Source organism: Macaca thibetana, chromosome 2 (genome assembly GCF_024542745.1).
Source record: "Macaca thibetana thibetana isolate TM-01 chromosome 2, ASM2454274v1, whole genome shotgun sequence".
Taxonomy (NCBI): Eukaryota; Metazoa; Chordata; class Mammalia; order Primates; family Cercopithecidae; genus Macaca; species Macaca thibetana.
Window position 1 is genome coordinate 73694006 of NC_065579.1, and position 21418 is coordinate 73715423.

General features: G+C 39.1%; 2 protein-coding genes and 2 non-coding genes across 13 annotated transcripts in view; 3 read left to right on the forward strand and 1 right to left on the reverse strand.

The window, feature by feature from the left end:
• GPR160 (G protein-coupled receptor 160) overlaps positions 1-21418 on the forward strand; it is a 305594-nt gene that overhangs the window by 105281 nt on the left and 178895 nt on the right. The gene's annotated exons all lie outside the window — the stretch shown is intronic.
• Positions 1-21418, reverse strand: part of PHC3 (polyhomeotic homolog 3) — a 104351-nt gene that overhangs the window by 65328 nt on the left and 17605 nt on the right. For 7 of the 10 annotated variants that reach the window (XR_007723118.1, XR_007723119.1, XM_050778258.1 and 4 more), the window contains 2 exons: positions 7371-7529; positions 3780-3878 (listed from right to left, as the gene is read on the reverse strand). The exons of 1 other annotated variant lie outside the window; for it this stretch is intronic. Coding sequence is in view for 7 of the 9 variants with exons in the window: in XM_050778258.1 (XP_050634215.1) it covers positions 3780-3878; positions 7371-7529 (258 nt within the window). In the remaining 2 variants the exon portion in view is untranslated. The remainder of the gene's footprint in view (positions 1-3779; positions 3879-7370; positions 7530-21418) is intronic. 2 more of the 10 variants (XM_050778259.1, XM_050778262.1) reach the window with 1 other exon arrangement.
• On the forward strand, positions 8126-8232 carry LOC126949426 (U6 spliceosomal RNA). The gene has a single exon (XR_007723730.1). It is a non-coding gene; the product is annotated as a U6 spliceosomal RNA (small nuclear RNA).
• Positions 18547-18608, forward strand: LOC126949479 (U7 small nuclear RNA). Its single transcript, XR_007723764.1, has one exon. It is a non-coding gene; the product is annotated as a U7 small nuclear RNA (small nuclear RNA).

Consider the following 21418-nt stretch of genomic DNA (forward strand, 5'->3'; position numbering starts at 1 on the left):
TGTGACTCATCTTCAGACAATGCATAACAAAAAGAGTAATTAGTAGCTTGTGGTATCTTATTATGTGGCAGGCACTACGTTAAGTACTTTATTGTTTCATTTATTCCTTATAACAACTCTGAGCTGCAAGCAACAGCTCCGAGAGTAGAGCTGAGTTGTTTTAAGGAGTAAATGAAACAATTCAGTAAATGAAACATTTAGTAAATGCTATCAGACACTTCTATTTTAATTTATTAACATATTTAATCCTCATAGCAACCTTATGAAATATATAATAAATGTTATTTTATTTTATATAATTGAAACTGAGGTGAGAAGTTAAGGACTTGTAACAATAAAATGGTACAGCAAGTATTTGAACCCAGAGATTCTGGCTCCAAAGTCCGTATTATAAACACTATGCTATCCTATGAATCTGACCAAAATCAATCTGGCTGGCAAACGTTGCTGAAGTCGGAATTTGAACCCAAGTCTTCCTATCCCCGACTTCTGCAAAAAAAAAGTACTACTTACTGAGTGCCCGTAATGTTCTATACACTAAAGATATATATTACTCATCCTTTTTCCCTACAAATATGAATGAATATTAAAGATGTTTGGCAACTTGTACAAGTCATACGATAAATGATTGAGGTAGGAGCTTAAGTCCATATAGAACTTCATACATGTAAACTGAGCAGCAACTTCACTCCTAGCTCCATGCCACTTTCCTAGTTTTATTTGTGTCTTTTTTCTTACATGGTTCCAATTTACTTTCTAATGTTTTATTGTACACATCTTATAAATGAATTAAAATCTTAGTTGGAACAAAGTCAAATATAAATGAAAAAATAAAATTTAAAATGTTCTGGAAGTTGACGATGGTCTAGCTCTATTAGGTTTCATAAAACCAAAAGAAAAGAAAAGAAGATCATTATTTCAGGCTGGCACAGTGGCTCACGCCTATACTCCCAGAAGTCTGGGAGGCCGAGGTAGGCAGATCACTTGAGCTCAGGAGTTCAGGACCAGCCTGGGCAATATGGTGAAACCCTGCCTCTACAAAAAAAAAATACAAAGACTAGCCAAGCGTGGGAGCACACCTGTAATCCCAGCTACTCAGGAGGCTGAGGTAGGAGGATGGCTTGAGCCCAGGGAGGTCGAGGCTACAAAGAGCCACGATTGAGCCACTGCACTCCAGCCTGAGTGACAGAGTGAGACCCTATCTCAAAAATTAAATAAATAACTAAATAAATCAATCAGTTAATTTAAAAAGATCATTACTTCAACAAATTCATTCCAGAAACATAAAAGTTTAGAGTTGAAAGTTCAGTGGCAGAATTCTTGCCTGCCACGCGGGAGGCCCAGGTTCGATTCCCGGCCCATGCAGCACGCCCTCCCATTTAGAACGGGCGCAGTGGCTCAAGCCTGTAATCCCAGCACTTTGGGAGGCCGAGACGGGCGGATCACAAGGTCAGGAGATCGAGACCATCCTGGCTAACACGGTGAAACCCCGTCTCTACTAAAAAAATACAAAACTAGCTGGGCGAGTTGGTGGGCGCCTGTAGTTCCAGCTACTTGGGAGGCTGAGGCAGGAGAATGGCGTGAACCCGGGAGGTGGAGCTTGCAGTGAGCTGAGATCCGGCCACTGCACTCCAGCCTGGGTGACAGAGCGAGACTCCGTCTCAAAAAAAAAAAAAAAAGAAAGAAAAACCTTAACAATATGGAAAAAAAAAGTCCAATAAAGTTAAGAAACTGTAGAGAATCACTGGGCAAGTTAGAAGAAACCTGAAATGAACTGACCATCATCTTTATAAATTAATACATGAAAATCAGCCTTTATTTGTAAATGCATATACAGAGGTTTTATCAAAAATACCAAGGATTATTATTATCTCATTTTTTATTTTTTACCAGAAGATTGAGAACTATTATATTATAAATAAGAAGCCAATGATGACCCTAAAATATCCATTTCTGCCATATGCAGTCTAAAATATTCATTATGAAGAATACCAGAATACAGCAATATCATGCAAAGTAACATTCTAACTCAAATTGTTTTCATTTAAAATGTATTCATTCTAATTCATTCTTATCAAATTTATTGAGGTGTAACTTACATACAATAAAACAAAACAATGAGTTTTGACATATGTATATACCATATAATTACTACCCCAAGATACAGAACATCACCTTAACCATGAAAGTTCACTCATGCCCGTTCCCAATCAATCTCCCCCTACTTTTTACCCCAGATACCACTTATCTGATTGTTTTTCACTATAGTTTTGCCTGTTCTAGAATTTCATATAATGGAATCATAGAGTATGTATTCCTTATACCACGGTTATTTTGCTAACCATCATGTTTTTAAGATTCATCAGTATTTCTGAGCAGTATTCCACTGTAAGAATATATTGAGGCTGGGCGTAGTGGCTCATGCCTGTAATCCCAGCACTTTGGGAGGCTGAGGCAGGCAAATCACCTGAGGTCAGGAGTTCACGACCAGCCTGGCATGGTGAAACCCTGTTTCTATTTAAAAAAAAAAAAAAAGAAAAAAGAAAAAAAAAATTAGCTGGGTGTAGTAGCACACGCCTGTAATCCCAGCTACTCGGGAGGCTGAGGCAGGAGAATCACTTGAACCCAGGAGGTGGAGGTTGCAGTGAGCTAAGATCGCGCCACTGCACTCCAGCTTGGTCAACAAGAGCAAAACTCTGTCTCAAAAAAAAAAAAAAAAAAAGAATATATCAAAATTTGTTTATCCACTCAGCAGTTAAAGGACATTTGGTTGTTTCCACTTTGGGGCTACTCTGAGTACTGCTGCTATAAACATTCGCTTGCATGTCTTTATGTGTTTTCACATCTCTCAGGGTAAACATAAGGAGTAGAACTGCTGAGTCACATGCTACATGTATGTTTCACTTCATGAGGAATTGCCAAAGTCTTTTCCAACATGTGGCTATACCATTTTACCCTCTCGCCAGCAATGTATGAGAATCTGGATGTTCCACATTCTCACCAATATATAGTATTAGCAGTCTTCTTCGTGTCAGCCATTCTTGTGAGTGGATGGTGATACTCACTGTGGTTTTGATTTGCATTTCTGTAATGATGAATCTCACTGTGTCACCCAGACTGGAATCCAGTGGCACTATCATAGTTCCCTGCAGCCTCAATCTCCCAGGCTTAAGCAATCCTCCTGCCTCAGCTTCCTGAAAAGCTGGAATTACAGCTGCACAGCACCACAGCTAGCTAAATTTTTTTATTTTTAGTAAAGACCGGGTCTTGCTATTTTGCCCAGGCTGGTCTTTAATGCCTGAGCTCAAGCAATCTTCCTACCTGGGCCTCAAAAAAGTGCTGGGATTAAAGGCATGAGCCACTGCACCCGACCAATTTTTAAAATTTTAAATTTGTCTAGTTTAATTCACTTTCAAACTTAAAATCCTTCTTGACTTAGTTATTACATAAGGAATACTGCAAAGCAATCTAAGCAAAAGAATATATCTCACATGAGAAATAAATCTGCTTTATGATAAAACTAAACACAGAATGTCATTAACAAAAAGTCTCATTAACCTTGACCAACCAACGTCAAATAACCTAAATATCTGTGTTTAATGGTATTATAATTTTAACAGAAAAAACATTTTCTTGAAGTTCTATTTTATTAAATTTCAATCTGAAATGCATGACAAAGAGCACTGAAACCATCAGTAAGTTAAACACAAAAGGAATGCTTAACTTTAACCTGAAGATCCAGATCTCAAGTAACACATTATGAAGCTAGACAAGCTCACCTGAGTAGCTGCAGACTGACAGGAAGATGACGATGACGACGAGACAACAGGAATGTCAGACTGTACAGCAGCCACAGTGGTAGCGGGTGTGAAAATCAGCTGTACAGACAGAAAACCAAAAAAATACCCTAAGACAAAAGAACATGTCCCACACACAATGTGCAGCAGGCAAGAGAGACTGAAATTTGTGACAGAAAGACAATGCAGTTTAGGATTATCTCCTCAGCAAAAGGTTTTACATGACAAAGAGAAGTTTCTAATAAGAGAACTCAAAAAACATCATAAACATTTTTGAAACAGCTCATGATTCTGATGAGTGCAAAAAAAAGCAGTACTCAAAAAAGAAAATATATTTTGGTGATATGAAATTCTCAGACCAAATTGTGTCTCAAATAAGCTATTATAGTTAAATTTTTCCTAGCTCAAAACTACTGTGGCAGGATTCCTAAAATGGAAAGTTAAAGTAAACAACTACAGTCACTATTTTGGAACACAAATTAAATTTCAGTGAGAAACAAAAAGAAACACCAAAAAAGCCTTTTCAGTCCTCTTTATCATAAGGATAACTATGCCACATACTACACTCCAATATTTCACTCCGCTACAAAGGATCTATAGGGCAAATCCAGGTTGCCCTTTCATTTTAAAACTATTTGTAAAGAAATATCCATTCTATGGCCTGGCGCGGTGGCTCACGCCTGTAATCCCAGCACTTTGGAAAGGCCAACGCAGGTGGATCACTGGAGGTCAGGAGTTCAAGACAGCCTGGCCAACACAGTGAAACTCCATCTCTACTAAAAACACAAAAATTAGCCGGGTGTGCCTGTAGTCCCAGCTACTCGAGAGGCTGAGGCAGGAGAATCACTTGAACCCAGGAGGTGGAGGTTGCAGTCAGCTGAGATCACACCACTGAACTCTAGCCCGGGTGACAGAGCAAGACCCATCTCAAAAAAAAAAAGAAATATTCATTTTAAAAGTAAATGCCACACCGGTCAAAATTCAACAACAAAAGAGCCTGCAAAAAAAGCTTCACATCAAAAAACAAAAAGACATTTAATGTTTTTACTTATCACCTTCCTTTCTTTTCCTTTTTTTTTTTTTTTGGTGAGACGGAGTCTCTGTCACCCAGGCTGGAATGTAGTCATATGATCTTGGTTCACTGCAACCTCTCCCTCCCAGGTTCAAGCGATTCTCCTGCCTCAGCTTTCCGAGTAGCTGGGATTACAGGCATACGCCACAACGCCAGGCTAATTTTTGTACTATTAGTAGAGACAGGGTTTCACCATGTTGGCCAGGCTGGTCTCGAACTCCTGACCTCAAGCGATCCGCCCACCTCAGCCTCCCAAAGTGCTGGGATTACAGGCGTGAGCCACTGTGCCCGGCTCAATTTTTTTCAATATTCAAACAAACGCCATTAATTTCTTTTTTCTTTTTTTTTTTGAGATGGAGTTTTACTCTTGTTGCCCAGACTGGAGTGCAATGGCGCAATCTCGGCTCACCACAACCTCCGCCTTCCAGGTTCAAGTGATTCTCCTGCCTCAGCCTCCCGAGTGACTGGGATTACAGGCATGAGCCACCATGCATGGTTAATTTTTTGTATTTTTAATAGAGACAGGGTTTCTCCACGTTGGTCAGGCTGGTTTCGAACTCCCAATCTTAGTGATCTGCCCGCCTCGGCCTCCCAAATTGCTGGGATTACAGGCATGAGCCACCACGCCCAGCCAAATGCCATTAATTTCTAAGGCAATACAATCCACTTAGAGATCAATCAATTCAATTTAGTAAATCTGACACTTGTTTCAAAGAACGTGTAAATACTTTATTTAAAAATTGTATAAATTATTCCATTCCTCTTGCTATCTAAGTTAAAATGTTCAACCAAACAAAGACCAAAAACAATCAGAAAAATTAAATGACCAATTAAGTGACCTTTTAAACTTCAGTTCTTTAGTACACTAAATTTAAGTAAATTCAACAACAAAGTAAAATGAGGCCTCCATATCTATGGAGTTCGTCATTCAACTGTAGATCAAAGCAATATTCGTTAAAAAAAAAAAAAAAAAAAGACAGCTGCATCTGTATTGAACATGTACAAACTTTTCTCTTGCCATTATTCCCTAAACAATATAAGTTATTTAAATGGTGTTTACATTATACTAAGTATTATACGTAAAGATGATTTAAAGTATATGGGAGGACATGCATAGGTTATATGCAAATACTATGACTTGAGCATCCTCAGATTTGAGTATTTTAGGGGACAGAGAGGGTGGGGCCTGGCAACAATCCACCACAGACACCGAGGGACAAATGGCATAACTTTCCTGAAAAGGTAATTTCCAGTACCAAGACCCTGAAAGGACTAAACCTAAAAAGAAGATATTCAATTTAGTTTGACCCGTATGAAACTGCTGATTTTAGAGTTCAAAAAGAGTCAAATAGCGACCATTTCAAATGGTTCAACCTAATTTTAAAGCACAGAATTAGTTAAATGATTGGAAACTTTGCAATTTTAGATAAAAAAACTGAAGATCCAAGCCAGGTGTGGTGGTTCACGTCTGTAATCCCAGCACTCTGGGAGGTGAGGCAGGTGGATCACGAGGTTGGCAGTTTGAGACCAGCCTGGCCAAGATGGTGAAACCCCGTCTCTACTAAAAATACAAAAATTAGCAGGGCGCGGTGGCAGGCACCTGTAACCCCAGCTACTCAGGAGGCAGAGGTTGCAGTGAGGAGACATAATGCCACTGCACTCTAGCCTGGGCGACAGAGTGAGACTCTGCCTCAAAAAACAATAACAACAACAACAAAAAACTGGAGATCCAGGTAAATATTCAGTCCACTGGACAAAAAAGAATATAAATATATTAGGGACAATGCATTTGTCTAGCTTCTTTAAAGACATCAAATAAAATACATGTCAACCAATTTCTACATTCCTTAAAGAAGCTCAACAATTAAATTAGGAAATCAGTAGATACCCAAATACAGAATAACCAAATTAACATTCCTATATTCATAAAAGATCAAAATGAACTCAAGAACACAAATAACCTTGCAGAACTTGAGATGGGAATAACCAAAGTTAAGCATCATCTGGGAAACTATCTGGAACTCCAATATAGAATTCAGAAAATCCTAGGATACAAATTCTAACTTTAACAACGAAGTTTTTTTAACATTTCTATTTCACTAAATCTAAGTTGTCAAAAATAGGCAATGATTTCATGGACCACTGTAAGTACCAAGATGCCATCAGTTATAAAATGCATCCCAATTTCAGAGATGTTAAAATATGAAAAAAAGGTTTCCGATGAATTTGATATTAAAAAATAATCACTCTTATGCTACTGAATCTCTATTAGCTTTGCAACGTGATAATTACTATTTGATACCAAGAAGATTTATTAATTAAAAGTAGAATCTTTCATGACATAATGTACAAGAGCTGAAGGCACACTCGCATGCACACACACACACACACAATTAAACATTTCTTAAATATTAAAAATACCTCTTATTGTATCAAATCAAGAAACATTTTGATCTCTCAAGTCCTTAAACACTGAAAAAATTTGGTAGCTCATATCTTACCATTTGAGCTCGGAGATACATTTGAGCTTGGCTTGCCGTTAGGGTAGGGGAAGTACTCCCTAGTAACATAGTCTGTTGGGTAATACTGCCGCTGGTAGAACTGGAAGCCTGGGAACGGCTTATTAACTGTGCAGGTGTAGGAGAAGTGGAGAGGTTGATCTAAGGAAGAAAACATATTAGGTCATAGGCTTCCATTTCTTGCTCCATGTTACTGAATTTCACACCGAGCTGCAGTCAGGCAATCAATGGTATAAACTATGGCTAAGGAACCCAAAGGAGAAGCCTTTATCTGTGACAGACCCCCTCAACTCTTTGGGCAATTATTTGCACATATGCAAACAATGGCATGGATTGGTTAGTAATCAGGGCAATTTTTATTTTAGATGGAGTTTCCCTCTTGTTGCCCAGGCTGGAGTGCAATTGTGTGATTTTGGTTCACCACAACCTCCACCTCCGGGGTTCAAGTGATTCTCCTGCCTCAGGCTCCCAAGTAGTTGGGATTGCAGGCATGCACCAGCCACCATGCCTGGCTAATTTTGTATTTTTACTAGAGACAGGGTTTCTCCATGTTGGTCAGGCTGATCTCGAACTCCTGACCTCAGGTTATCCACCCACCTCAGCCTCCCAAAGTGCTAGGATTACAGGCGTGAGCCACCGCACCCAGCCACAATTTTTAAGGATAGCTACAATGTGTTTCAATAAGATTTCTAGCATCTTAAAATATCATTTCCACTACCTCCTAAAAATTAGGGCCAGTGCTCACTTCCGCAGCATAAACACTAAAATTGGAACAATATAGAGAAAATTAGCATGGCTCCTGCCCAAAAATAACATACAAATTCATGAAGCTTTCCATTAGTTTTAATAGAGGATTTTGTATGTTCTCAACACTAAGAAATGATCAATGTTTGAGGCGATGAATATGCTAGTTACTCCGATTTGATCACTATACACGGAATACACATATTCAAGTATCACCCTGTATCCCATAAATATATATAGTTATTATGTGTCAATTAAAAATAAAAAATAGAGCTAATGTTTCATTTTAATATTCCACATAACTTAAAACATTCTAATCAACAGTTTATTTTGTCACATTCTGAGGAGTTTGTGAACAAAAATTATAACACAGATAATCCATTCACATATATAAAGACATACATGTAACACATAACTAGTGTAAAGCTGTAACTCAAAAGCAAGCAGAAGAAAATACAATTGCTACTACCTCAAATAGATGGAAAAATCCTGAATATTGGCTACAAAATTAAATTATAAACACTAAAGTTTAAAACCTCTGTTAAAGAATAAACTAGTGCATTATTGGCCGGGCGTGGTGGCTACACCTGTAATCCCAGCACTTTGGGAGGCCAAGGCGGGTGGATCATGAGGTCAGGAGATCGAGACCATCCTGCCTAACAAGGCGAAACCCCGCCTCTACTAAAAAAAAAATTTTTTTTTAATTAGCCAAGCGTGGTGGCGGGCATCTGTAATCCCAGCTACTCGGGAGGCTGAGGCAGGAGAACGGCATGAACCCAGGAGGCGGAGCTTGCAGTGAGCCGAGATTGCACCACGGCACTCCAGCCTGGCTGACAAGAGCGACATTCCATCTTAAAAAAAAAAAAACCAAAAAACCAACGAACTAGTGCATTGTTAACCTCTAGAAGGATACATAAGAAACTGGTAACTGGTTGTATCTATAAAGGGACATTGGGCTGGGGTGGCTAGGGTAACAGGGAAAAGAAAAAGCATACTCTTTTTTTATCTAACTTTAGACCACATACATATATTACCCATTTTAAAAATAAATAATATTTTTGGCAAGGAGCGGTGGCTCAAGCTTATAATCCCAGCACTTTGGGAGGCTGAGGTGGGCAGATCATGAGGTCAGGAGTTTGAGACCAGCCTGACCAACGTGGTGAAATCCCATCTCTACTAAAAATACAAAAATTAGCCAGGCGTGATGGCACGTGCCTGTAATCCCAGCTACTCAGGTGGCTGAGGCAAGAGAATCACATGAACCCGGGAGGCAGAGGTTGCAGTGACCCAAGATTGCATCACTGCACTCCAGCCTGGGCGACAGAGCGAGACTGTCTCAAATAGTAGTACTGGTAGTAGTAGTAGTAGTAGTAGTAGTAGTAGTAGTAGTAGTAGTAGTAATAATAATAATAATATTTTTAAAGAGAGAATAATATAATCCAACCCCAAATCATTTTTGTGGAACAAAGCAGCGAATACAATTAATAAATATTTTATTAGAAAAAAAGAAATTTTATTGGACTTCTTATTCAAGCAACAAGGCAGACTGGACTAATACATCCATGTGACCAAACAGTATCACTGAAATGCTAGATCAACATGAAAAATTAGAATATACAGCTGAACTCCAAAAGGGAGAGAAAAGCTGGGAGAGGGAAATTCTTGGTGACAGAAAGGAAGAAACTCAAAGCCACAGATGTCACCTCAGCTGACACCAAGGCAGTCTATAATAAGGGTATATTGGGCCTATAAAGCCAGAAGATCCACCTTTGTGCTTATTTCAGGGGAGGGCTACAAGTCAAATCCCTATTTTGAGCCAAAATCCTAAAAAGAGCTGCCCAATATGTAAAAAGGAGCTGGAAAAGCTCCATCCATACATTCTGAGAAACAGCAAAGCAGCTTGCATTTGCTCTGCTCCTAGTGGAGGCAGGGAAAGAAGGCTTACACCAGGTAGGGCTATGGAACCCACATCCATATTCCCTGTATGGTTCCATAACCCAGCCCAAGACATTAACATCTGAACTAACCCAGGACACTTGTTAAAATGAATGGTAACTGGAGGAAGCTGAGTGAAGTCTATATAGGAGGACCTCTCTGTACTACTTTTGCAACTTCCTATGATTTATAGGAATTTAATTTATAATTATTTAAAAATAAAAGTTTAAAAAACTATATAGTAGGCACATGAGAGCTGGTTGTCTGATTCTCTAAATGTATATATATCACATATTATTTTAATACAATATTTAAAGGTATAATTCAATGCATAAATACCACTAATACAACACAGAATTATTCTATAATTTGTTTTGTTTTGTTTCTTGAGACGGAGTCTCGCTCTGTCGCCCAGGCTGGAGTGCACTGGCGCGATCTCGGCTCACTGTAACCTCCACCTCCTGGGTTCACGCCATTCTCCTGCCTCAGTCTCCCAAGTAGCTGGGACTACAGGCGCCCGCCACCATGCCCGGCTAATTTTTTTTTTTTTTTTTTTTTTTTTGTATTTTTAGTAGAGACAGGGTTTCACCGTGTTAGGCAGGACGGTCTCAATCTCCTGACCTCATGATCCATCCGCCTCAGCCTTCCAAAGTGCTGGGATTACAAGCGTGAGCTACTGCACCCGGCCTATTTTGTAATTTGGACCCTACTCCTAACACATCACTGAAACCGCCTTAACAATAGTCACCAACATCTAACTGACAAATTCAGGGGATTCTTTTCAGACCATTCCCTCTCAATCTTCTTTACCAGCTCTTCTTTTGGACCCACTCCCAAAATGTTAATGCTCTGTTTTTGACACTTTTCCTTTTTTTTTGAGACAGGGTCTCCCTCTGTCACCCAGGCTGGGGTGCAGTGGAGTGATCATGGCTCACTGCAGCTCCAACTTCCTGGACTCAGATGATCCTCCCACCTCAGCCTCCTGAGTAGCTGGGACTACAGGCATGCATCACGACACCCAGCTAATCTTTGTATTTTTTGTAGAGACAGGGTTTCATCATGTTGCCCAAGCTTGTCTCAAACTCCTGGCCTCAAGGGATACCCCCAACTCAGCCTCCCAAAGTGCTGGGATTACCAGCATGAGCCACCGCACCAGGCCACACTTTTCTTCTTGAATTCCTAGATTATTGTATCTACTTCCACGGTTTCAAACAATTCAATCCTGATGACTCTTGATTCTTAACTATAACCCCTTTTTTGAAGTTCCAGATCCAAATACCTACAGAACACATCTTTCTGGGTATCTACTACCAGCTCAAACTTGGCATGCTCAAGCAGCAAACTAATTATTTATTCCTTTTAAAATAGCTTCTCTTCAAATGGCACTGGCATTTTCTAAAATTCTCCAAGACATAGTATCTGAAAGACATCCTGATGCTTCCCTCTCCTTTACCACACACACAAAAATCAGTCATGTGTCTTGTTTCTAATACACCTTTTTGTCTCCTAATTTCCATTTCGATTTTTCATCACTTAGTTTGAGACTTTGGGCCCATGTCATTTCCGGCTTGATTACTTTAATATCTGCAAACTGATACCTCTTACTGGAATCTTGTCCCCTTCTACTTGCCAGATAATCTTTCCCTGATTTTATTAATTACCCATTTAAGAATCTTCTGGATAAAGTTAAACCTTCCCTGACAACCTCTCTAGCATCATCTCCTCCCACTCCACACACAACCTTCCCATTACCCATAGCAAAGTATCTGTAACATCACAATCTCAGTCCTCTATGGCACTGGCGATAATATTCCTGACTAGATTGAGCATCCCTGCCACCCCTACGCCCCAGCCCATCTGCAGCTACATAGTGAACAACTCGTTCTCAAAACTCACCTGCTCTAATAAGCTTTTTCAGGCATTCCCATATCCCAAAGCAGAACTGACTATTCCCCCTCTTTTTTGCCTAATTGTTACCATCCATATATTTTGGCATATACTTCTATCTCATCCTTCTAAATAATAATTTCTTTAAGGGTGGGGGCCATGTGTTATTCATCTTCATATATCCAGTATCTACAAAATGTCTTTATTCAATAAGTTTATTAAGTTAATTAATGTCATGTTGTTTTAAGGCATATTTCATATTTTAAGGCATATTCATGCAATATTTAATTAAGCTTTGCTCCAGAGATTAAATCACCAACAGGGAAAAACTGGACCTAAGTTTTTCTGACTCGTGTATTTTGGCATCTGGGGTACTTCTGTAATATCCTGATAACTCCCTAATTCATCTCTGCAGTAATAATACGCCTTGGAACTTTTTTTTCAGTTGGTGATTCTTTCGAAAAACAGTAAGAAAGAAGTGTACTCTTGGTAAGGATATTTACACATTCTTTAAAGAAAAATGTAATAAAAGTCTTCTTAAAAAAATAATTGGCTGATAGCTAACAAGCCTGACAGTGCTTTTTAAGGAAGTAGAGCACAAAGTACAAACAGAATGCTTTTATTTTTCTTAAAAAAGAAAAGAGGAAGAAAACTAGCAAACCCCTGACCACCTGTATTCTACTCTAAGTTGTGAGATCAAAGAACAAGTGTTGTGTCTACTTTTAAGTTCCATATAACAAGTAATATTTCAAAAGCAGCTATCTACTAACACCAAACTCATGAAGGCCAACAGATCAGTAGCCACCTCTGCAAGAAGTCCATCTCCCTAGCTAGCCTAACCACAACTAATAAGGCTCTCTTTGTTGCTCTGCTGACCTAAACCAGATGTCCTTACCAATTTCCATTATTTTCTCTGTCAGTTCCATCCCAACACTCCTAATTCCCTTTCACTGAAGACCCTTATCAATCCTGTCACTTCATATCTCACGTCACACTCCACAAAGAAACTCACTCACTGAGTCTGATTACTGCAAGCTGTCTTCCCACTGACACTAATTCTAAGAGTCACCAGAAAAAAACAAGTCTGCCAGAAAAAGCCACTTAACTCCCAACCACCTGTTAGTGTCCTCAAAAGGAGTTTCCAACGAATTACTACCCATAGCCAAAGTCCATTTGAGAGCTGTTTCTACTGTTTGACTGATCAAAATCCATCAGGTATACCCTAAATAGAGAAATACTTCACATTAAAAGAATGATGTATCTGTATTCAGTGGCATTATAAGATTTTTATGTCCACTGCTGAGTAAAAAGGCAGCAAAATAACATGTAGAGTATCATTCATATAGTTACATACAAATGTATGTGTGTGTGTATACGTATCACAAACGTGAAAAACATGTTAAGAAAGATGGCCAGGCACAGTGGCTCATGCCTGTAATCCCAGCACTTTGGGAAGCTGAGACAGGTGGATAGCTTGAGCTCAGGAGTTCGAGACCAGCCTGGTCAACAGGGTGAAAACCTGTATCTACCAAAAATACAAAAAATTAGCCAGGCATTGTGGCGCACACCTGTGGTCCCAGCTACTCAGGAGGCTGAGCTGGGAGGATCGCCTGAGCCTGGGAGGTGGAGGTTGCAGTGTGCTGAGATTGCAGCACTGCACTCTAGCCTGGGTGACAGAGTGAGACCCTGTCTCAAAAAAAAAAAAGTTAAGAAAAATGACTGCATTGGATATACACACAATAATACATACTCATAACACGATATATGACTAGACTCAATATAGAAACACACACACCCATGCACCACTAACTGTGAGAACAGTCACCAAAATGTCAAAGGTGTATATATAATGCCTTCTAGGAGTAAAATCCAGGATTAATTTTTTTTAAGTTTTTAACTTTTCTATGTAGGTATTAATTTTAGAATCAGAGAGGAAATGCTATTTTGCTCTTTAATGTTTACCTTAGTATATTAATTTGCTTTTATCATGTAAAGCAGCTTATAAACAGTATCGCCTCATTATTTATTATTTAGTGGGAACTGCTATGTGGTACTTCAAATATTAGTAGTGTAAAATACTATACGAAAATTTTATTTTTATTTTATTTTTTTTAAGAAAAGAGATGGGGTCTATGTAGTTCAGGCTGGTCTCAAACTTCTGGGCTCAAGTGATTCTCCCATCTTGGCCTCCCAAACTGCTGGGATTACAGGCGTGAGCCACCATACCTGGCCCTATATGGAATTTTTTTTTCTTGAGATGGAGTCTTGCTCTGCTGCCCAGACTGGAGTGCAGTGGCACAATCTCAGCTCACTGCAACCTCCGCCTCCTGGGTTCAAGTGCTTCTCCTGCTTCAGCCTCCTGAGTATCTGTGACCACAAGCGCCCACCACGACACATGGCTAATTTTTGTATTCTTAGTAGAGACGGGGTTTCGCCATGTTGGCCAGGTCTCAAAATCCCGATCTGAAGTGATCGGCCCGCTTCGGCCTCCCAAAGTGTTGGGATTATAGGCCTGAGCTACTGCGCCCGGTCTTTTAAGTAGTAATAGCTATCCATGAAGAATTTTCTTTTTAAGAGACTACATGTTTTCTTTCTGAGACGGAGCCTTGCTCTGTCACCCAGGCTGGAGTACAGTGGCGCCATCTTGGCTCACTGCAACCTCCGCCTCCTGGGTTCAAGCGATTCTCCTGCCTCAGCCTCCTGAGTAGCTGGGATTACAGGCACTTGCCACCAGGCCCGGCTAATTTTTGTATTTTTAATAGAGATGGGGTTTCACCATGTTGGTCAGGCTGGTCTCGAACTCCTGACCTCGTGATCCCCCCACCTTGGCCTCCCAAAATGCTGGGATTACAGGCGTGAGCCACAGTACCCAGGTGAGACAGCGTGTTTTTAATAAATCAAAGAAATAAAATACCTATCCTATTTATTTTAGAAAAACATTACTTCTACTTTCTGCAATACAAGCTGGTGAAAATAAAACAAACATAAAAAACCTCAGTCTCCCAATGTTTCCAGATTTTGACATCCTAGAAAGAAAAGTTACAATGTCAAAACAATTAAAATATTCGAAATAATTTAAAATGTCCACCAACAGGTATGGTTACATAAAATAAAATCCATTCACACTGTGCAACCTCACACAGCAGCTTAAGTGAGATTGATCTCTGTCGGCAAACATAGAAAGATCTCAAGACACACTGTTAAGGGAAAAAAACAAAATGCAGAATACCTGTGTTTACAATGTGTAAAAAAGAGTGCTAAATGCATATATGCACACTTCTCTACAACATATATGTCCATAATACATAGAATAAGATCTGGAGGGATATAGAACCAACTAAGAAGATGACTGAAAGGGAAAGGAGGCTTTAGGGAACTTAATACCTTTTTTACTTTTTCTGTACTGTTGGAATATTTTACAAAAATGCAGTAAAGCTGCTTGTGACCACACAGATATTCAGGCTACAGTTTTATCTCACACTAGTATTAGGTTTTGGAAAAGGCTTCTACACCCAACCACTTAAAATTATATTTTAAAGAATCCTTAAAAACAACGAGTTTTGAAGTCTAAAAAAAAAAAACCCTGAAAGAGATAATAAAGGATGAGGACACTAGCAGAACACTGAGAATGACTGATTATAAGCAAATAATCTTCTCTCAGGTAAATTTACATCCCATATATAACATAAATATATCAAATGGATTCTGATATGTGGCTGATGTGATTTGGACATTGTTTGAGAAAACTGAACAGTTTTAAGGTTCTTAATCTAAAAACAATCTCACTGACCCACTGAATATGCTCTTAGGAAATTTTTAAGAAGAAAATAACTAAAAATGTATACAAATATATATAATAAAATAGTCAATACAGGTTTACTTATATTAGCAAAAACATGGAAAAATTAAAACCACCAGCAAGAGAAAAGTAGTTTTTAAAAATGGTAGAACATTATACACTCATTAAAAATCATATTTACAACCAATAAATAAAGAAGATAATAAAGAAACAAACCATTTGCTTATCCCTCCTACTAAACCCCATTAAAATAGCAATTAATACAGTAAAAAAGGATTGAGGAACCAGACACATCTAGACTATCGGACATTCCATAAGGTAAGTTGACCTGAGCTCTTCAAATGTCACGGAAGAAAAAAAAGACAGGAAGCCTTTTTTATATTAAAAGGAAAAAAGAGTCTTCAATGCAGTATATGATCCTTTAAAATTAAATACTCAATGGGGGCCAGACATGGTGAGCCTAGATCGCGCCACTGCACTCTAGCCTGGGTGATAGAGACTCTATCTCAACAAAAAATCGAGGCAGGCGAATCACGAGGTCAGAAGTTTGAGACCAGCCTGCCAACATGGTGAAACCCTGTCTCCACCAAAAATACAAAAAATTAGGTGGGCACAGTGGCGGGCGCCTGTAATCCCAGCTACTTGGGAGGCTGAGGCAGGAGAATCGCTTGAACCTGGGTGGCAGAGGTTGCAGTGAGCCAAGACCATGCCACTGCACTCAAGCCCAGGTGACAGAGTAAGACTCCATCTCAAAAAAAAAGAAAAAAGAAAAAAAGAAAAAGAAAAAAAAATCTGATAGGCCAGGCACGGTGCCTCACACCTGTAATCCCAGCACTCTGGGAGCCTGAAACAGGTGGATCACTTGAGCTCAGGAGTTTGAGACCAGCCTGGGCAACATGGCAAGACCTTGACACTACAGAAAATACAAAAATGAGTCAGGTGTGGTGGCGTACGACTAAAATCTCAGCTACTTGAGGGGCTAAGCAGGGAGGATCAATTGAGCCTGGGAGGCAGCAGTTGCAATGAGCCATATTAGCACCACTGCACTCCAGCACGGACAACAAAGTGAGAACCTGTCTTGGGGGAAAAAAAAAAAAAAAGTGAAAATAAAAGTAAAATAAAATCTGACAAATAGCATAACAGAGATCCAAAGAATTTTATCCATAATAGAAAAACAGAATATTAGTTTGAAAGAACAATGAGAAAACAAGAAAATGCTCTGAGAAATTAGAAATACAGTGGCTGAACCAAAAATTTTTTTTTAAAAGTCAAAGAAAGAGCTAAAAGAAAAAGTTGAGGAAATATCCCACACACACACAAAAAGACAGTAAGTGAAAAGGTAAACGAGAAAAAGGATCAATCCAGAAAGGTCAACATTCAACCAAGAGCTCCAGAAAGAGAAAACAGAGAAAACAGAAAATTAATTTCTCATGGATTTGTTTAGTTTCACATATATGATCATTAAAGAACAAAATTAACTTCTTGGAAATTTGTTTAGTTTCACATACATGATCATTAAAAACCTAGTTTCACACTGAGAGGGCTCAACAGGTGTCCTACACAATGACATCTAGACATATTCCCATGAAACTACAAAATAAAAAACTTAAGCAAACAGGCAAATCTCAAAGATTCTGGAAAGGAAGAACAGGCAGTTACCCCAGAAGAACGATAATGAAACTAACAACAGCCTTTTCTTCAGCAATACCAACATTTTGAAAAAAAATTTGCTTTCAAATTTCCTGAGAAAAATTATTTTCAATATAGAATTCATGTAGAGATAATTATAAAAAAGAAGAGGTAATTTTCAGGCCCACAAATATTTAGTTTTTCTTCCACATAGCCTTTAAAAGAAAGTTATAAGATACTCCAGCAAAACAAAATTCTTATCATACTGTCCTTTGACTATTTACTTGTCTATATCCTCGTTATACTCTAAAACCTTTGTTCACTTTCAATCCTCGGCACCTGACACCAAGTAGGCACTCAATAAAAAATACTGGCATAGATTGTCCTCAGGAATGTGGAAGACTAACACAGAACCCCACGTAGTAATGAATCTCTGAATCTAACCTCTCCTGTTTCAGGATCATGATCTCATGGTGAGACCTCTTCTCTGCAAACTCTACCTGTTTTAAAAGTTTAGCATTCCTCAGCTACTGTAATACAATCCCCAAAGATCTCTTTTCTGTTAACTCCTATGACATTTATAACTTGATTATATACTATTATATCATGTACTGTTTGATATATCTAAGCATAGTTCTTCAAATGCATACTCCCTGAGGGAAGAAACTTTGACTTACATATACCACCAGAGCAAGCAGCACGACGTTGGACAATAGATATATTTGCTGTAACAGGCAACCAAATAATCTCATTACAGGGGTCAGGATTAGAAACTCTTCTATAACCCAATCTCAGGCAATTAGAATATATCCTAAAATAATTCTCTGCATTGCAATAATCAAGAATTAACATTAGGTCGGCACGGTGGCTCACACCTGTAATCCTAGCACTTTGGGAGGCCAAAATGGGCAGATCACCTGAGGTCAGGAGTTTGAGACCAGCCTGGGCAACATAGTGAAACCCTGTCTCTACTGAAAATACTAAAAAAAACTAGCTGGGTGTGGTGGTGGGTAACCTGTAATCCCAGTTACCCAGGAGGCTGAGGCAGGAAATCGCTGGAACCCAGGAAGCACATGTTCTAGTGAGCCAAGATCATGCCACTGCACTATAGCCTGGGTGACAGAGTGAGACAGTCTCAAAAAACAAAAAAAGAGTTAACATTAATAGTGTTACAGTTCTTTTAGAATTTATCTACCAGGCTTTCTGCTTTTTGCTGGAAAGCCCATAAAAAAACAAACATGCAAAAAGAACATTAATATCATTGCATATTCTAGCTGATACTTATTACCTACCATACATCTTTCAACAAGTATTTATTAAGTACCTACTATGTCATGGGCATGTGTATTTTTATAACACATATGAACTATTTAAGAAACCCTCACATAATCCTAGATTAACATCTAAACATGAAAAAGTTCTCAAACTTTTTTCTTATTAATAAACACAGTCTTAGTCAGAACTTGAGATTCAAACAGATCACAGAACTGCTCTGGCTGGCTAAAGCTTACGTAAGATAAGGCCCAGACCCCAGTCTATCACGTCAGTCTATGGAGGCTGCCATAATAAAACACCACACACTGGGTCACTTAAACCAGTGGTCCCCAAAGTTTTTGGCACCAGGGATTGGTTTCATGGAAGACAATTTTTCCACAGACAGGGTGGGGAAAATGGGTTTTGGGATGAAACTGTTCCATCTCAGATCATCAGGCATTAGATTTTCAAACCTAGATCCCTCACATGTGCAGTTCACAATAGGGTTCACGCTCCTGTGAGAATCTAATGCTGCCGCTGATCTGACAGGAGGCGGAGTTCAGGCGATAATACTTGCTCACCCACCACTCACCTCCTGCTGTGAGGCCCAGTTCCTAACAGGCCACAAAGCAGTACCCGTCCATGGCCTGACCCCTGACTTAAACAACAGGAATTTATTTTGCACACTTTCAGAGGCTGGGAAGTCCAAAATTAAGGTGCCCACAGATTGTTTCTGGTGTGGGCTCTCCTCCTGGCTTGCAGACTGCCACCTTCTCACTGTGTCCTCACACAGAGAAATTGCTAGTGTCTCTTCTTCTTTTATAAGAAACCGATTCTATCAGATCAGGGCTCCACTTTTATGACTTCCTTTAACTTATATCACATCCCTAAAGGTCCTATCTCTAATACAGTCCGAGTTAGGCTTCAACATATGAATATGGGGGACATAATTCAGTCCATAGCATCATTTCCTGAACTTTCTCTATGATACAGATCCAAGGATATCTGGATGAAAAGACTAAAACCATTTAATTAGACGATTTAATTTTACAGAAAATTGGCAGGCAGGGAGGTTAAATGACTTAGTTAAGTCACATTAACAGTCAGTCACAGAATTTAAGATTAGAACCCAAGACCCTCATCTCCTCCATTCTACCCAACTTTCTCTCATCACACCATGAACAGTAGTGAAGTCATCAAGTACTCATGTGACATGAACATTCAAGGAGCTGCATGAGACATCATTAATCATGAAACCTCCCACATGAACTCCAAACTCACATAACCAATGCCTACTCAATACTACAGGTGGGTGTCTAATACACATCATAAACTTAACATGTCCAAAATCAAACTCCTAATTGTCTTCTCCAATACCTCCTTTAGCTCCCAATCTTTCCAGATGCTTCAGCCAAAATACTATGGAGTCACCCTTGACTCCTCACATCTTTTATTCAATGCATCAGCGTATCTCGTGTTAGCTCTCCTTTCAAAACATATCCAAACTTCTATAATTAAATGTTAAAAAAAACTCAAAATCTGGCTAACCACTTTTCACCACCTCTAATATCAACATCATGATCCAAACTGCCAATATCTTTCCATTTGAATTATTACAAGAACATTTAACTCCATGCTTCTATCTTTGGCCCCTAGAACCTACTCTCAAAAACCAATTTGAGATCATGTTACTTCCATACCAGAACAGTTCTCCAATAGTTTCCCAACTCATACTTACTAAAATCCAAAGGTCTTACAATTTCCTCATGATTAGGATTACAATTACCTCTCTGATGTCAACTCTAAACCACACTCCCACTCTCTCATTCCACTCCAGCCACACTGTCCTCCTTTCTGTTCCCTGTGCATATCTGCCCTCCTCACCGTCCTTAAAAAGGCTACCTTTATTAACAAGGCTTTCCCTGACCATCATAATTAAAATGGCATATTCCCTCAGCCCATTCCCTTTCCTTGATTTTTCTCTCTCACTTACCATCATCTGACATACTATGTACTTGTTTAATGTTCATCTATCCCTAGCTCCATGAGGAAAGAGATTTGTTTGTTGTGTTACTGTATCCTCAGCACCTAGAAGAGGATTTGGCAAATATTAAATGCTCAATAAATATCTGATGACTGAATGAGTGAATGCATGAATGAATAAAGTCATAAAACTGGGCTTCAAAAGCTCATCTTGTCTAGCATCGTAATTAGAAAGCCATAAATAAAAAAACAAGTTTTTTCTCTTTCTGACAGAATAGTACAGTGAGTTGAAGTCAAAATATCAGGGATTAATGTAGTTATAGGGCCAAATGCAACAAGGAAAGAGAATGACATATACATAGCCCTTAAGTCACTCAGAGACTTATGATTGTAGTTTTCAGCCACATAATCCTTTCCAGCTGAAAATGCCCAAATATTTAGTAAAGCAAGTGTGTATGTGTGCGCGTGCGCGTGTGTGTGTGTCTGATAGCACTGTCTTCACATGAAAACAAACAAAATTAACTATAAGCTTATTTATATTTATGTATAGAAATGCATAGTCAGCCGGGCATGGTGGCTCACACCCGTAATCCCAGAACTTTGGGAGGCCGAAGCAGGCAGATCACCTGAGGTCAGGAGTTCAAGACCAGCCTGGCCAACATGGTGAAACCCTGTCTCTACGAAAAATACAAAAATTAGCCAGGCTTGGTGGCGGGCACCTGTAATCCCAGCTATTCAGGAGGTTGAAGCACAAGAATTTCTTGAATCCAGGAAGTGGAGGTTGCAGTGAGTTGAGATC